We start from the raw sequence: 18,493 nt of genomic DNA, 5'->3' as shown, positions 1-18,493 counted from the left end.
GGCAAGCTCTATGCGCAGTGTTGTATGATGTAGTTTATTGTATGAATAGATTTGAAATGACCTATAATCCATTTCATCTCATGTAGGGTTACATAAACAATACACCATTCCCAAATTCATTTGGAGCATTGTCTTGCTCCACGGTAAATAGATTCAAGAAGTCGCAAAACATAAATTACAACTTTATTTCTGTATCTTTATTATAATTCTAACAATTTATGATTTCTTAAAACATTTGAAATTCATATGTTTATATGAATGTATATGCGTATTACATATACATATATATTCTGTAAGTTAACTTTCATCAGCTCATATTCTCTTTTTTTTTTTTTAAAGATCTCTTAAAGGAAAAGAAATGCTTTCTATAGAGTCACACCAGTTCCCTCAGATCTTACTTTATCTCCTGACAGCAACCATGAGCCTCTATAAATTATAACTATCAAATGCAAAGAAAGGATTGAAAACAATTCTCACCAGCCACTTAACGAGAACATCATTGTATCAGTAAGATATGTTTTTAGAATGTCTTATCCAAAGAATTAATTGGCCCTATTTACACTAGCAAACACTTTTGAGACCTGATAGAAACAAGTAGAAATGAGTTTGGACAGGAAGCCACATTCTGCTTGTTCACCCTTTCAGAAACATGCCCTTTTTGGCTGAAAATGACTTCAAAACCTTTAAAGGGAAATGTAAAAAAAAAAATAAAAGTTGCTAATGGAAATAGGGTCATTGCATAATATGCTGGTAATAAACAATGAGCTGTGAGCATACTGGCACATGTCAGCGATGGCAGAAGGTGCTTTGTACAAACAAGGAGATGCAAATGATGAGCGAAAACAGACTGGAGCTCTTAATACTGTCAGGTCAATAACAGTAGAAGGGGGCAGATGTAGAGAACGGGTCGAACTGTAAAGAAAGCAGAACAGTTAAATAAATACATTGTACCTTTTCATGTTAAACATTATTTGGAAGACAGAGATTCTTTAGAACTTTTTTTTACAACCTAAACCATAATTAGATGACCATTGTTTTCATCGTCCTTATTGCTATTTCCCTTCCATTCAAATATAATCTCTCATTGACCACCAGCACAAAACAATTACAGACAAATCCACCTTAATGACCTTTGTTCAGTCACATGCCTGTATGTATGAGCACTTTGAGCGAAATGATCTATGAAAACTTTTTGCAAAAAACAGACAAAGACAGCAGGACCCGAGAGAAGAGCAAACTCCCCCAGACTACGCCTGATGTATAGCGTACGTTTGATATGTGTTTGAGGACTCAAAAGCGGCAGGAGAGGTGAAGCGTTGTTCAAGGTAGAGAGGTCATGAGAGAGCCCTTATATTTGATCTCAGCAGCAGTGAGAAAAGCAGGACTGTGGTTATAATGAGATGTAAATGTGCAGTGGAAGCTGATAGGAAAGTAAAAAGACTGCAGTGCAATATAGCACATCAAGATGCAGAAAAAGAATGAAATGTGTGTATGTAATCAATCAAAAGGGGCTGTCTGTTAGCCAGAATTGAGAGGAAAAAAAAGAAAAGAGGACAGCTTAAATAAAGTGATACATCATTTTCATTTATGTGTATCGTGGGCATCCCCAGAGTAACAGTTGCTACACTTTTAGTGTCTGCATATTAAGTGGCAACTAACTTTTAAAAAGAGTGAGGAAATAATATTTTGAGGCCATAAAGGTCAACATGATTTTGATTAAAGCTTCACAGTCTGTTGAAAGAAAAACAGAAAGGAGAAGTGTTTCTAAAAATGTGCTTCACATTAAGTTGCAATGCTTCTTGTCACATAGAAGCAATGTTAAGGGTACCGTGCAAGAAATAATATGCATCTTTCTATTCAAAAATACCTATATATACATACATATATATATTTATATATATCACCAACACCATCTTCATCGCAGTCAGAAAATACACTGACTGCACAAGAGCACCATATCAGGAACTCTCTGAAGCTATAATAACAGTAAGGACGATGAAGTAATGATAAATAGTAACAATAAATCTCTTCATATCAATATCAGTATTCCAGTATTCCCATTTGAAGTTTAAAAATTGTAAGAACAATCATAGTATTAAAACTCGATATAAGCTATGTCTCTCAGATCCCCTCGGCTGGGTGGCTGCTTGTTTCCTCTTGGATTTTGTCGAGAGAGAAAGGCCACTCCTGGAAGGAGCAGGGGCGATTGGGTGGGAAAGAGCAAGAAAATGGCAGTTTTTCCTCTTCCCCTCCCCTCTCCTTTCCAGTCTCCCTCGGACGGAAGGTCTGAATGGTTGAACAACAGTTGCCTCAACGCTGAGGAAGTCTTTCTCGGTAAATCAAATCCTCTGGGGTATTTCTCCTCACATTGTCACATATCCAGTCTAACAGTTGAAAGCAGTCTGTCTCCTTTTGTATATCTTGGATCCAAACATATAGTGTGTCTATATATAAGGTGTCCCATAAACTCTTAACACAATCACTTGCAAGTGTGTGTGTCTACATGTTGGTGTATGCATGCAGGCATGTATAGTAGTAACTGGGGTGTGTGTGTGTGTGTGTGTGTGTGTGTGTGTGTGTGTGTGTGTGTGTGTGTGTGTGTGTGTGTGTGTGTGTGTGTGTGTGTGTGTGTGTGTGTGTGTAGCGGTGTGATTCTTCGTTATTTTTTTATTTTTATTTTGTTGGTCTGGGCACTTGTTTTTGCTACAAATTTGTGATACAGTGACCAGTCTGTATATATGTCATTATAAGACTTAAGATGATAAAGAGCTATAGAGAAACACATACGATCCTGATCACAGGACCTGCGGTGAGGACAGAGCCCTATCAGTGGTGAGGTAAAAACAAGACGTAACTAATCAAAGCTGAACACACAGACAGCCTCCTTGGTTTGAACCAAGTTATCGGTCTGAGCCCTCGTCACCTCTAAAAGACGTGGAAGCTGTCCTGATATACTGCCCTGCGTCGTCCTACGTTCACCATGCAGACAGACAAAGCCTCACATTTGCACACATTTACCCCCATTCACCCTCAAATATTCATCCTCAATGATATTCAGACACAATTTAAAACTAACATCCAGTCACACGGGGAGGGGTTGTCATTGATTGCACTCTTGGCGGGTGCCACTCGTAAACCTGAACAGCCGGCTGAGGGGGTAAGAAGACTGCACGATGAAGGACACCTTTATCTTTTTCTCTAGCTCGCCAACAACACAACCCGCTCTTCTTCTTTTTTAATCAAACTGGCTATAGATTTAATCCTCTCTCAGAAGTATTTTCTTCGGTTTTATCACTCATAATATCTGTCTTCGTATGATTTTGTATGATTTCTGGATGAAAGTTTTTGTGTTACTTGTTTGTTGATTGGTGTGACCGTGCATGCATGTGGGGAGTGTACTTGTGTAAATCAGCCTGCCACAACTGGGGAGCGCCAGCCGGTGTCTTTATGGATCGTCAGCCCTTCTTCCATCCCATCTTTCCATCTCCCTTTGGGACTTGACTCCCTCTTTCTGTCCTCTCTGTGTGAAATCTGTTCCCCCCTCATTTGTTGTGTGAATCCTCCATGGATAGCAGCAGTTGTGTTTTCCTCCCTCATTGACTCCAACCCCTCCTTCTTTCTCACTCTCTCTGTCTTTATGATTATATGTTTGCAACCTCAGCTCCGACTCCCGTCGTCCCTCCTCCTCTCAGTCTGTCCATCCCGAGGTGAGAGAACAGAGATGGGGAATGGACTGCTGGACATCCTGAGGACAGAAGAACAGACATAGGACACAAGTGATGTTTGGTGTTTTTTGTGAAATGATTATGAATGGTGTTTGTTGTTTTGTAGCATAGTAGTGAGTTGTTTTCCCGTGACTCATCCATGTAAAGGACATCCTGGCCTTTACACAATATTTTCTTTGTGGTAGGGGGGTGGAGTTCATCACAACAGGAGTTGATGATGTGCACTAAACTTTAACCTCTGAATAGGTTGTGGTGGACAATTAATCTGTTTTTGTATGAAATGCAAGGTACTTCAGGAGAAAGGTATAATTGTTTTAGACTTTTTAACCTTTAGCCTTTGACTGAATTGCAGTCCACAGTACACATGCAGTTGTCTGGAGAAGTTTGTTGATTTTGTTGATTGGTTAGTTGACCTGAGCCACGCCAGCGGCTGTTGTAGATTTGTACAACTGGCTATAGGGATGGGAATTCTATTTGTTGCTTCAGAGTGTATTTTAGTCTATTCTTATATTATGTATTTTATTAATAAAAAGAAAAATATTATATATAATTTTGTTCTTGAATTCTGTATTGAGCTATTTTCAATTATTTTATTTGTTGTGTTAATTTTATATTTATGTATATTTTCCAGTGCAGTGCCTGGATAACCTGCTCTGTAATATAAGGATTTTCAAATTTCTTATCAATAAAGTATATCAATTTATCAATCAATCTATCTATGCACTGTCTGTCTGTCACAAAAAGTAATGGAAAAAGTCATAGAATAGCATGTGATTAAACAAATCATAAAAATTCATAGTCATGAAAAAGTCATAGTATTGTATGCGATGAAAATGTCATAAAGTCATAAATAAATCATAGTATAATAATATGTCATAATAAAGTCATATAGTATGACGAACAATGTGTTAAAAAAGTCATAGTATGTCGAAAAAAGTCATAGTATAGTATGTCAAAAAAGTCAGTGTAGTATGACAAAAAATTTGATAAAAAAAGTCATAGTATATTATGTCGCAAAAAAGTGATTGAAATGTGATAGTATAGTATGTAAAAAAAGTCAAAGTATACATGTGTCGAAAAAAGTCATAGTATAGAATGTTGAAAAAAGTAATCGTATAGTATGTTATAGTATAGTACTTTTTTTTTAAAGATAATTTTTTGGGGCATTTCTGCCTTTAATGGATAGGACCCATTAAAGGCAGAAATGCCCCAAAAAATTATCTTTAAAAATAAGTCATAGTACAGCATGACATAAAAAAGTAATAAAAAAGGCATAGTGTAGTATGTCGAAAAAATTCAGCATAGTATTATATGTCATGAAAAAGTCATGAAAAAGTCATAGTATAGTATGTCGAAAAAGTCATAGAATAGTATGTCGAAAAAACTAATAACAAAGTCATAGTATAGTATGTCGAAAAAAGTGACAAAAACGTCATAGTATAGTATGTCAAAAACTTTGATAAAAAAGTCATAGTACAGTATGTCGAAAAAAGTCATAGAATAGTAGGTCAAAAAAGTGACAAAAACATAATATTATAGTATGTCAAAAAATGTGATAAAAAAGTCATAGTATAGTATGTCGAAAAAAGTTATGGAATAGTATGTCGAAAAAAGTGACAAAAAACGTCATATTATAGTATGTCAAAAAATTTGATTAAAAGTCATAGTATAGAATGTCGAAAAAAGTCATAGGATAGTATGTCGAAAAAACGTCATAGTATAGTATTTTGAAAAAAAGTGACTAAAACGTCATAGTATAGTAAGTCGAAAAAAAGTGACTAAAACGTCATAGTATAGTAAGTCGAAAAAAGTGATCAAAAAGTCATAGTATAGTACTTTTTTTTTTAAAGATTATTTTTTGGGGCATTTCTGCCTTTAATGGGTCCTATCCAAAAAAAGTCATAGTACAGTATGTCATAAAATGTGACAAAAACATCATAGTATAGTATGTCGAAAAAATGATAAAAAAGTCATAGGATAGTATGTCGAAAAAAGTCATAGAATAGTATGTCGAAAAAAGTGATAAAAAAAGTCATAGTATAGTAGGTCAAAAAAATTCGACAAAAACATTATAGTATAGTATGTCAAAAACTTTGATAAAAAAGTCATAGTATAGTATGTCGAAAAAAGTTATGGAATAGTATGTCGAAAAAAGTGACAAAAAACGTCATATTATAGTATGTCAAAAAATTTGATTAAAAGTCATAGTATAGAATGTCGAAAAAAGTCATAGGATAGTATGTCGAAAAAACGTCATAGTATAGTATTTTGAAAAAAAGTGACTAAAACGTCATAGTATAGTAAGTCGAAAAAAAGTGACTAAAACGTCATAGTATAGTAAGTCGAAAAAAGTGATCAAAAAGTCATAGTATAGTACTTTTTTTTTAAGATTATTTTTTGGGGCATTTCTGACTTTAATGGGTCCTATCCAAAAAAAGTCATAGTACAGTATGTCATAAAATGTGACAAAAACATCATAGTATAGTATGTCGAAAAAATGATAAAAAAGTCATAGAATAGTATGTCGAAAAAAGTGATAAAAAAAGTCATAGTATAGTATGTCAAAAAAATTCGACAAAAACATTATAGTATAGTATGTCAAAAACTTTGATAAAAAAGTCATAGTATAGTATGTAAAAAAAGTCAAAGTATACATGTGTCGAAAAAAGTCATAGTATAGAATGTTGAAAAAAGTAATCGTATAGTATGTTATAGTATAGTACTTTTTTTTTAAAGATAATTTTTTGAGGCATTTCTGCCTTTAATGGATAGGACCCATTGAAGGCAGAAATGCCCCCGTAAATTATCTTTAAAAATAAGTCATAGTACAGCATGACATAAAAAAGTAATAAAAAAGGCATAGTGTAGTATGTCGAAAAAATTCAGCATAGTATTATATGTCATGAAAAAGTCATAGTATAGTATGTGAAAAAGTCATAGAATAGTTTATGTAAAAAACTAATAACAAAGTCATAGTATAGTATGTCGAAAAAAAGTGACAAAAACGTCATAGTATAGTATGTCAAAAACTTTGATAAAAAAGTCATAGTACAGTATGTCGAAAAAAGTCATAGAATAGTAGGTCAAAACAAGTGACAAAAACATAATATTATAGTATGTCAAAAAATGTGATAAAAAAGTCATAGTATAGTATGTCGAAAAAAGTTATGGAATAGTATGTCGAAAAAAGTGACAAAAAACGTCATATTATAGTATGTCAAAAAATTTGATTAAAAGTCATAGTATAAGTCCGGAAAAAGTCATAGGATAGTATGTCGAAAAAGCGTCATAGTATAGTATTTTGAAAAAAAAGAGTAACAAAACGTCATAGTATAGTAAGTCGAAAAAAAGTGACTAAAACGTCATAGTATAGTAAGTCGAAAAAAGTGATCAAAAAGTCATAGTATAGTACTTTTTTTTTTTAAGATTATTTTTTGGGGCATTTCTGCCTTTAATGGGTCCTATCCAAAAAAAGTCATAGTACAGTATGTCATAAAATGTGACAAAAACATCATAGTATAGTATGTCGAAAAAATGATAAAAAAGTCATAGGATAGTATGTCGAAAAAAGTCATAGAATAGTATGTCGAAAAAAGTGATAAAAAAAGTCACAGTATAGTATGTCAAAAAAATTCGACAAAAACATTATAGTATAGTATGTCAAAAACTTTGATAAAAAAGTCATAGTATAGTATGTCGAAAAAAGTGACAAAAACGTCATAGTATAGTATGTCAAAAAATTTGATAAAAAAAGTCATAGTATAGTATGTTGAAAAAAATCATAGTATGTCGAAAAAAGTGACTAAAACGTCATAGTGTAGTATGTCGGAAAAAGTCATAGTACTACAGAACTCAGCATAGTATTATATGTCATGAAAAGGACTTGAACCCTCAACCTTCTGTCTTCGAATCAGTCACTTATCCCTCTAAGATATCTGACCTGATATAAAAACTTGGCCTGTAGCATATTTGTCTCTTCCACTCAGTGTATCAGACCTCTAAAATTTACTGATAAACATAGAAAGAACACTCAACCTTCTGACTTCTAATCATTATCTTATCCCTCTAAGCTATCTGACTTGACAGAAGAAACTATGATTTTGGCATATTCATCTCTTTTACTTATTCTATATTGGACCCTTAAAACCTTCTGTATATTGAAAAAAGTGACTAAAACGTCATAGTACAGTATGTCGATAAAAGTGATCAAAAATACAAAGTATAGTATGTCAAAAAAAGTCATAGAATAGTATGTCGAAAAAACTAATAAAAAAGTCATAGTATAGTATGTCGAAAAAAGTCATAGTATGGTATGTTGAAAAAAGTCATAGTATAGTATGTCGAAAAAAGTCAAAGAATAGTATTTCGAAAAAAATTAATAAAAAAGTCACTGTATAGTATGTCGAAAAAAGTGACTAAAACGTCATAGTATAGTATGTCAAAATATGTGATAAAAAATCATAGTATAGTATTTCCATTAAAGGCGGAAATGCCACAAAACAAAATCGTAGTACAGCATGTCATGAAAAAGTAATGAAAAAAGTCACAAAAGTCATAGTATAATATGTCATAAAAAACGAATGAGAAAAAGTCACAGCACTGTGGCCAGGTAAGCTCAGTTGGTAGAGCAGGCGCAGATATATATATAGGTTTATACCTCAACGCAGAAGGTTCAGGGTTTGAGTCCGACCTGTGATGACTGCATTCTTTCCCTTATGAAAAAGTCATAGTATTATAGTATGTCATCAAAAGTTATAAAAAATTCATAGTATAGTAAGTCAAAAAATTTCATGAAAAAGTCATAGTAGTATAGTGTGTAATAAAAGTCATGAAAAGTTATAGTACAGCATACCATAAAAAGTCATGAAAAAGAATTAAGGAAAATATAGTATGTCATGAAAATGTCATGAAACAAGTCATAGAACAGCATGTCATTAAAAATTCATAAAAGGTATAGTGTAGTATGTCAATAAAATGTTATTGTTTGTCATAAGAAATTCATAAAAGTCATAGTTTAGTATGCCATGAAAAGAATGAAAGAAGACAGAATAGCATGTCATTTAGAAAATCATAAAAGGTATAGTGTAGTATATGTCAATAAAATGTTGAAAAAGTCATAGTATAGTATATTATTAAAAGTCGTAAAAAGTTATAGTATGTCATAAAAAAATCATAAAAGTCATAGAATAGCTTGTCATGAAAAAGTAATGAAAAAAGTTATTAAAAGTCATGAAAAAGTCTTTTTGTATAGTATGCCATAAAAAAGCAAAATAGCATCCAAACACGGATTGACTGTAGCTTTAGCCATACTGACGTTTTATGTTCTTCTGGAAGTAACTTTTTTATGACTGCTAACCTTTTTCTCTCCTGTTTAGCTGAGTTAGGGAGGTTAGTAGTTGTATTTTGGTTTACTTTATTTCTTCAGGTTAGATTGGTTGCTTCTTACATTATATTTGTTTTGTTGGCCTTGCTCACCCTGAAGTCTGACCAGGCTCCCAGTATGTTTATCTGAATCTGTAAATAAACTAAATCCTTTCATATTCAGTGATCCTTCTCTGTGGCTGCTTGGGACTTGGGGAAGATGGGGCTGGTTCTCGTTGTGTCTCGGCCACCCATAGAGAGGGCATAACAATGTCACATAAAATTCACAGTAAAGTATGCCATAAAAATGTCACAGTAAAGTATGCCATAAAAATGTATAGTACAATATAGTATGTCACAGTATAGTTTGTCATAAAAATCATAAAAAAGTCATTTTATAGTATGTCATAAAAATGTCATAAAAAAGTCATAGTATGTAATTTGAAAAAGTCATAGTAAAGTATTTCATAAAAAAATCATAAAAAAATTGTAGTATAGTATGATTAAAAAGTAATTTAAAAAAAAAAATCATAGTATAGTGTCATGTCATAAAAAATATCATAAAAAGTCATAGGCTGTGTCTCATGTCTTTTATTTGATAGCTCGTCGCTCCTCAGTACTCGGCTGAACCAGAAGTCTTTCTCAAAGCCTTTATTTCTACCCCGAGGAACGAGCATCGAAGAGGGATCACAGAGGAGCTATAAGCGAGGACACATGAGAGCAGCCTTTCTGGAAGCCGTGCAGCTGAAGGAGCTGCTAACTCCCCCCATACAGCTGATGAATTCATGTGACGCATCCCTCTAAACACATTTGCTCGTTCCCTCTCTCCTCCCATGATTTGCTTGCGTCTCTCCTGTGCTTCCTCGGTGGGATGGACTAAGACACGAAGAAGGCAAGTGAAGGAGCCGGGGATGCAATTTAAGAGAACTGTACGTATGGTATATAGTATGTCATACAAAAAGTTGAAGTACAGTAATGTATGCCATAAAATGTAAATGTAATGTATAGTATGTCATCTTTGAACATTAGCTTGAATCACAATTAATTGCGTGAATATTCATCAAATTATTTAAATTGGCAGGCTAATAATGAGCAAAAGGCTAGTGCGAGGGTAACAGCAGATTTCTACAATAATATCTAAATCATGCGATCACAATGTTATAATAAACAAAACAAAAAACGTTCCAACACCACTGATGGATAGCCAACTTTAATAACTTACTTGCAGTAAAGTGATACCATTCTTTTTATGCAATGGAATCTCATTTTATGCAAAAAAAAAAAAAAAAGAGTCAAACAAAAGCTACTTCAAATTCAATAGTAATACATTTTGTAATGCTACTGGTTGTTAGTGTATTATATTTTTATTTTTGAGAAGTGTTTTGATTACATCAGGGCATTTTAGATTAACTGTTGTGTTGAGTTGCATGTTGGTAAAAAAGTTTTTGAAAAAGTTTAAAAGTGAAGTTAAAATGCATGTAACCAATTGTAAATATTCCAAATAATTGAGACGGTCAGTGATGATAGATAATTAAAGCCATACCTGTCCATAACAGTCCTCAGGGCCCGTTCTATGTTCATGCGGTGGCCTACACGTGTCACACCCAAATCCAGATAGTCGTCCTTGGTTAGGGAGGGCAGGTGGGTGCCGTCAATCTCGTTGTCCAGGAAACGCTCTCTGTGCTCACCCAAGTTCAGGTATCCTAGCCAGTCTGCAACGTCATACTTGGTCCAGTAGGGCAGCGGCTTGGAGGCAAAAGGCTTTGTAGGGGAAGGGGGCGGTAGATGGGGATAACTCAGGCATGTAGGCGGAGGGTGAGGGTGCAGGGGCGGAGAGGAGGTCCCGGAAAGGAAGTGAGTTGGAGAGAGGGATCGAGAGACAACTAAAGTAGAGTTTGGAGGAGGAGGGGCACCAGAGGGGGCAAACAGGGGAGGAGAGGGCGAGAAGTAAGGATCTCCAAGAGGGTTCCCGGGTGATGGCGGGGTAATTGAACCTCGGAGGTCGTACATGGCACTGTATAGAGGTGTGGTGGGGAGGAGTGGAAGGGATGATGGCCGGGGAGGACCCAGCTTTGGCCTCTCTGATGGAGAGATGAGGGGGCTGGGTGCTCGCCTACGCTGTAACATGTGTGATTCTGCTTTACGGGAGTCGCGACTGGGGATGAACTGGAATTCTAGGGCTTTGGTCCGGTAGACAGGTCTGTGTTTGGGGGAAGTGGGGTAAGGGGCATAAGATGTCGGAGACAATGGGGAATGTGAACGTGGAGGCTGGCAGGCAGCTGGAGGTTGAGGTTGAGGAGATGGGGATCGTCCCCAGTTGGGGTACTGGGAGGCAGGGGTGGGGGACGGGGATAACGCTGGTTGCGATAATGAAATCGGAGACGGTGACAAGGATCGAGCTGAGGGGGGGCTCAAAGCTGAGGCTGAGTCTTCTGAAAATCTGTGAATGGAGAAGGAGAGAAATTTACAAGAGAAAAGCATGATAGAAAACAGAAAACGATACGATGAAAAACATGCACACACATTAAGGAAAATGTTGGTCAACATTGACCAGCAATTTTTAGAACCCATGGATTTAAATGATTTGATACTGTCAACATCGTGATTACGTACAACATTCTAAATGAATCAAGTTTAACAAGGTTTCCTCTCCTTCCTTACTGTCTCAAAACCGGCTGTAAATTTAAGCAGGTGTCAAGGTTTTATGCTCTTCCTGACAGAAAAAAGGAGTGTGGAAGTGGCTCTATTACCTGTTTCTGCTTCTGAGAGAAACACATGGAAAAAGCCAGAGAAATAAAAGGAGAGGTTTACACAGTATAGACACTTACACAAGACATACACAGATAGTTTTTCAAAGAAGGCCTGAACATCAAGGTACAGAACTCACAGGTGGCACACTAATACATTCACACAGGTGAGACATTAATAGAATGACAATGCCGTGCATCAACAACAACAAAAACTGTAGTTCATGCTGTGACACTGAAAAATATAAAGCCAAAGTTTTCACTGATGTGTACCTGTGTCTGCCTAGAGGTCTCTGGGTGCTCCAGCTGTCCTTGGTTCTTTGCTGCAGTTTGCTGCTCAGCTCGTTTATGATGCTGGGCTTCATACTGGATGCAGGAGGGTAAATCTTTTTCCCCTCTAAAAGTGACCCAGACTGGTCACCGGCCATCTGCCCCTCGCCCCATAGAGGCTTCATCTCAGGAGTGCGAGGGCGATCAAAGTACGGTGAAATAGGACGTCCCAAATTTTGCACGTCCCTCACTCCATACCCATCCCGGCCACTTTCATCCACTCCTTCCTCGACCTCATCCTCTTCCTGCTCGTCTCTTCGTCTGTGTGAGTGGAAGGATGCAGGAGCAGTGCTGGTCTGTCTGTGTAGATCACTGGTGCGACCTCCTTCTCTGAACCTGTTGGTTTTTGGATAGGTGGAGGCTGCTGCTGTGGCATTCTGCATCTCAAAAGTTTGTCCGTCCAGATAGCTCATGTAAGACTCCAGAAAATCTCCTCCCCTTTCTGGTTCCCCTGTCCCGCCTCCCATTCGTCCTCCTCTCTCCCCTCGGTCCAGCCTGTCTCCACGGACACTGGCCAGGATGCTGTCGAGGTGGTGGTCACTGCTGCTGCGGCTGTCCAGTTCCTCAATCCCAGAGTCCACCACCGTCTCTTGGGACTCTCCTTTCTTAGTAGCGGGGGGAGGACGATGGTGCTCCCCTGTCCTGCGACTGCCGGTGATGGCGGTGGAGGATGTTGTATGCATGGTATGTGTGCGCTCGTGGTAGAGCTGAGTGGAGGTGTTTGTTGTGGTGGCAGCAGCAGTGGTTGTAGCGGCACAGCTAGCGGTCGTGGCATGTGAGGCAGTGCCCCTAAGTGGAGCAGAGGTGGCAGCAGTGGAGGAGGGCGCTGGGTGACCACGGTAGGCCGGGGGAGGCGCGACTGTGTGCGGTGGAGGCGTGGGGGAAGAGCGCCCAGGAGTGTGAGAGCTGTTATAGAGGTGGTGGGGGTGGGACATAGAGAAGGGTCTGTGATAAGATCCGGGAGGAGGCGGTGGTGAGACTGACGGGGGAGGCGGAGGTCCCGCTATCGAGGTGGGCTGCAGAGTAGAGGGAGAGTGAGGGGGAGGGGGGTTGGGCGACGTTTGGGAGGGGGAGGTAACGGACTGAGTCAGGTTAGCCACCTCACTGTCGTAAGATGTAAGGCTGGAGGCAGTGGAGTCCCCTGCCTGAGGTGAGGGCAGGGGTGTATGAGCAGGAAACCCACTTACAAATGATTCTTTTTGGGGGGGTGGAGGGGGTGGTGGTGGAGGAGGAGGTGGAGGTGGAGGGGGTGGGACCTGCTGTTGGCGGGATGTCAGGCTGTTGGGGCGCATCCCGTGTTGTGAGTACCCTGATATTCCTCTGTCGAAGCTGTTAGCAAACTGTAATGGAGGTGGGAGAGGGTCTGCGTAGACAAACTCATCGTCGGCATCAACTGAAGGGGCAGGGGGAGGAAGAACCATTATACCAGTCCCAGTGCTCCCAGTAGTGTTCGCTGTCTGCTGAGTACTGGTAGGTGGAGGAGAAGGAGGGGTGAGGGACAAGATATAGGCATCAGCTTGACTTTCCATCCTAAGAAAAGTGGGCCTCCGAGGCTGCTGAGACTGAGACGCCTGCTGAGCAGAGTTATCAGCGGCTGCCGAATTGGCAGCAGCCTGCTCTGCTCTCCTCATGTAACCCTCTCTCTCTTTGTCCCTCTCTCTTTCTCTTGACAGCTCCCTCTCCCGTTCCCTCGACCTGTCCCGCTCCCTTTCCTTGTAGGTTGGCTGATACGGCTGAGACTGGTAGTGGTGTGTGTGGACCGTTTTGTCCTCAGAGAAGCGAACTCTTAGCCCCTCACGAGCCCCTCCTCCTTCCCGCTCCCGCTCTCCTCCACCGCCTTCCTCACTCCACACACTCCCAACTCCTCTGAGGATTCTGGGTGAGGGTGGGCGTCCAACAGTGGCTGTGGTAGCAGCCAGAGAAGACGAGGTGACCAGGTAAGAAGAGCTGGAGGACTGGGCGGTTGACGACACAGGCTGAGAAGTGACAGTAGACGAAGGAAACATCCCACTTGACATCTGTCGGGTAAAGTGGTGCTCGGTTCCCCTCCTTAACCTGCTGTCATCCCTCAGAGCACGCTCTCTGGCAGCCAGGGCGAGGCCTAGTGGCGACGTGGGGTCAAGAGCCTTTCCTGTTAGAGGGTGAATGAATGTGGTGGTACTGGAGGGTGCTGGCTGCCTGCCTGCTGCTGTGTACAAGTCAGTAGGCACAGATTTAGGCTGATAGTCCAGGGCAGGGGAGGAGTACTCAGGTAGGCCAAAGGCTGGAGGCATACTGCGGGTGTGATGGATAAAAGTATCCCCAGAGAACATGCCCTCGTCAATAGACTTGGACGGGCGCAGCCGTGTTGATGAACTTTCACCCTGTGTGTTAAGCTGTTGCTGTGACACTTGAGTCCTTGTTATTCCATCACTCACTCCCCCAAGACTTACATCCTCCTCAACAGACATGAACAATGAGGCACTCTTTCTGCGGGCTTCATGAAACCGTTCCCTGTCTCGGCGAGCTGCGCCAACAATGGCAGCCCCAAACTGGCTGGTAAAGTCCAGATTATCCTGGGCTCGCATAGAAGGCAAGGATGGAGGCGGCGGCGCTGGGATGGAAGGGGGAGAAGGGGGCTGTGGAGCAGGAGTGGAGGGAGGAGGACCATGAGGCATTTTGGCTTCATCTGTCTCCCCTGATGCAGGAGCGTCGGCCTCCACACTGCTGCCCTGGCTGCTGCGTCCACTGCTGCTGGTTGAAGGGGCCTTGACGATAATGGTTGGTATGGGGATGGAGCTTTTCTCCACCGAGCCTTTGCCCCCCAGTGTACCCTGGGCCATGCGCAGGTCCTCTACCTTGGATTGCTTCACCAGGGGGCCCTTGCCTCTCCGGGCCCCTCCTTTAGGACCGCCTGCTCCAGCCCCAGCTGCACTGCGTTCTGCTCGCTGGGGTTGACTCTGGGTAGTCTGTTGTTGCTGGGGCATTACAGTGGCAATGCTGGATGGGGGGATAGCGGTGCTGTAGCCTCTCCTAAGACCTGCAGCCTTGGCCCCTCCACTAGCCCCAATGCCAGCTCCAACAGACTCCCCAGTATACGCAACCTTCCGTGTAGCAGTCCTGCTTTGAGCAGTATGGGCAGCTGCGTGTGCATACGAGGTTGTGTTGTCCACCGCTCCATCACTGGGGCCAGTGCTGGGACCACCGGCCCTTTCCCTGCCACCATGTGTGAAGTGCACTGACTGGGAGTAGGGCTGGTAGTGCGCAGAGGTGGATGTGGACTGTGAAACGGAGACAGAGGGCTGCTGGGATGACTTTGCTCTCCAACCTAGTGGCGGAGCAGAGGAGAATGGAGGGTCTGGTGGAGCTGTGGTGGGAGGAGGAGGGATTTCGTCTGGGCCAGGCACCGACAGACTGCGAGCAAACTTCATGGCTGGAGGATGCAGGTACTGCCTCTCCTCCTCAGGCACCCCTGCAGTACAGCATTCACAAATGGAGAAAAAACAAATTGGGATGAAATAGGGATTTACAGGTGGTAAGATAGAGAGTGAGATTAAGAGAGGCTGATGAAGAAGAATAGAAGAAAAGTTTTGGGGTGAATAAAAGTAGAGAGGAAATGGAGCCAGAAAAAAAGGAAAGCTGAGGGTAATCTATGAGAGTGTCTGTCTAAATCTGACTGCCCATCTACCTGCCAGCGAGTCTGTCCTCAATTCTTAGGTCTGTTAGTAGGTAAGTCAGTTAGTGCGATATATAATTCCACAAACAAGTAGCAACTGGGCAGCATTTGTTTACAAACCAGAAAATAATCCATCAGAATAAAATAAAAATAGGAGATTATTGGCACTACTGTGAATAATAGTAGTTGGGTGAGTAAAAGACAAACAGTACAGTACAGGTATAGTAAGTTAAACAGGTAAGTGTATAACATACAATCAGCTACAGATACAAAGTGTGCACTTTGGCCACAGACAACACGTGGTTGGCCACAGACAAACATGTCAGCACAGTGTAGACCTCTACTGGTCCAGAGGACAGACAGACAGGCGAAAGGAGGGGCAGACAGAAAAAACAGACAGCCTCACCGATGGATTTCTGCCGCAGCATACCGTGCGGTGGGCCGTGACCTGAGGTGTACTGGCCACGGTCGTAGCCAAGGCCCAACCCAGACGACATCATCCCCATCCCGGAATGATCCCCGTAGTTTGGCTGAAACGCCAAAAAGGAGCATGTGAAAGAAAGTGGAGAGTGACACGAGACTCACAATCGTACAGTACATGTGTAAAATAATAAGCTAAAAGAAACTAAAAATTGTGTATGAGGGACTCCTTCGCATGACTGGTTCAAAGTTAGTGTCACATGCCAGTTAATGCAGGTTTAAATGAGTCAACAATAGAAGACTGAAAATAATAAAATATGTTTTATCACATGACATACAATTATCATGTAACAAATCTTCGGACTACACATTCTGCTCGACACAAATGTGAAAATGCCTCTTGTGCTGTCCTTACGTTGGTTCGTGTGTTGTTCATAACAGGCCAGGTGATAATATCTGTCTAGAGTGTATGTTTATGCAAATCTATTTGTCTCAGTCAATGGGGATCTTTAACTTTTCAAGCCTTTTTATGTAGGAATGAGGAGAAACTTTAAATTAAAGTCTTGCCCAAGTTATCTATATTCCATATTCTTTGCTGTCTCTTACTAAAACTCAATGTCATGTTAGACAGGCACTCTTCTCAACCTGATGACAGTCCCAGTCAACACAGTAACACACACGTAAATATAATGTAGTACGTTTCACAATACACACCTCATTTCCATAGAAACTTCGCCCCCTGTCTCTTTTTGGCCCCTGTCCCCGTGTCCCCGGCGCCTCGTTGGTGCTGATTGTCTGCTGAGCTGCTGCAAGAATTTCATCTAGTTTATCTGAGAGAAAAAAGACAGCGAAAGAAAGAGAGAGAGAAAAGGGACATACAGCAATGAAACAGAAAGATGGACAGCAACAAAATGAAGGAAACAATGTGTGGAAAGGGACACACTTGATGAAGGATGATGAGAAAGAGTGGAAGAGATTCAGGAAACATCCACTGACAAACATGAGCTCCCTTACTCAAAGCCATCTGATAGACTGTCCTCTTCTTCTCTGTAACTTGTGAGGATTCGAATTCTAAAAAAGAAAAGATACTCAAAATAAACCCAATAAGTCACTGAGTGCCAAGTCTTTTTGGACAGACATAAATACAATGCCTTAAGTGAGAGTGTACCAGAGCATACCTGATTTTTTTTTCCAAGGGGTAGCAGCTGGAGGGAGGACAAAAGGAGACTTAAGTTTTGGCAGGAGTGGAAGTGTGATAGCATTGTTACAGTGAATACTAATCATATTCACCGGAGCCTGACAAACTGAGTCACCACGGCAGGCTTTTCGATCTTCGATGTTAAAGAACATACATCACACCCACACTTTTAGACAGCTAAAGCATGCACACTTATGTTACAGTACACAAACATACAGTATGCTGTTACTCTCTCTAACACACTTGAAAACACACACACACACACACACACACACACACACTTAAATGTGGAATTAGTCTAAAGCTGACTCCCACCTCTCTCCACTGTTAAATGGTCAACATTCCGCCAGCAGTGGGGACAAAGGAGACAAAGAAAAGACAGAGTTAGTGGTTAGACAAGTGAAGAGTAAAGGGACAAGTCTACAGGAGAGTAAAAGAGGAGGTATTAAAGGTGACCCTTTAGTTTTGTATCCACACGTGTGAGTGAGCTTGTGAATGTGGACTGAATAGGAATAGGGTTATCCGCCATACTTGTACTCAAGGTGGTATATTTCATAATTTGTAGTTTATTGAGCTTAATTAAACAGAAATTAAATTTTAATGTCCGATGGTTAAACCAAGCATGAACGGTTCTGAACTTGTCTTCATTTCAATGCAACTCCAATGCACAAATCCTTCAAAAAATAAGCCATAGTTTTTGTCAAAACACACGTCCAAAAATATTTGAACAATACTTTGCTTGAAATGAGTGTCTGGGAAACAACAATTTGTAGACTTAAGTGCACTGCAGGATCATTTCTATTTTAATGTCCTTGTTATCTTGCAGCATGACTTCTAGGTGAACTGGGACACTGCACCAATCACAGAGGTAAGATAGTTTAATAGGCGTCACGGCTAAATGAATTCTAATGCATTACAATAGGCATATGGTAGGGGCTGACATGGCTTCATCACACACTGTGCTTCTATCACCTTGATCCAGAAGGAGGCAAAAGCAAAGAGGATCTAAGTTATTACAAAGGTGTGTGACTACAGATTAAGCACCCACATCTCAAAG

General features: G+C 40.4%; 1 protein-coding gene across 1 annotated transcript in view; it reads right to left on the bottom strand.

Annotated features, from left to right (window-relative positions):
• Positions 1-175: 175 nt before the first annotated feature.
• Positions 176-18,493, bottom strand: part of shank1 (SH3 and multiple ankyrin repeat domains 1) — a 63,040-nt gene continuing 44,722 nt past the window's right edge. The window contains exons 20-28 of the mRNA XM_039825017.1: positions 17,752-17,760; positions 17,417-17,443; positions 17,253-17,309; positions 16,953-17,068; positions 16,225-16,348; positions 12,107-15,614; positions 11,837-11,848; positions 10,630-11,526; positions 176-3,745 (exon numbers count right to left, since the gene is read on the bottom strand). Of these exons, the coding sequence (XP_039680951.1) occupies positions 3,658-3,745; positions 10,630-11,526; positions 11,837-11,848; positions 12,107-15,614; positions 16,225-16,348; positions 16,953-17,068; positions 17,253-17,309; positions 17,417-17,443; positions 17,752-17,760 (4,838 nt within the window). The 3' untranslated portion in view covers positions 176-3,657. The remainder of the gene's footprint in view (positions 3,746-10,629; positions 11,527-11,836; positions 11,849-12,106; positions 15,615-16,224; positions 16,349-16,952; positions 17,069-17,252; positions 17,310-17,416; positions 17,444-17,751; positions 17,761-18,493) is intronic.

The sequence above is a fragment of the Perca fluviatilis genome, chromosome 15 (assembly GCF_010015445.1).
Source record: "Perca fluviatilis chromosome 15, GENO_Pfluv_1.0, whole genome shotgun sequence".
Taxonomy (NCBI): Eukaryota; Metazoa; Chordata; class Actinopteri; order Perciformes; family Percidae; genus Perca; species Perca fluviatilis.
This window is presented reverse-complemented; position numbering and strand designations above follow the sequence as displayed.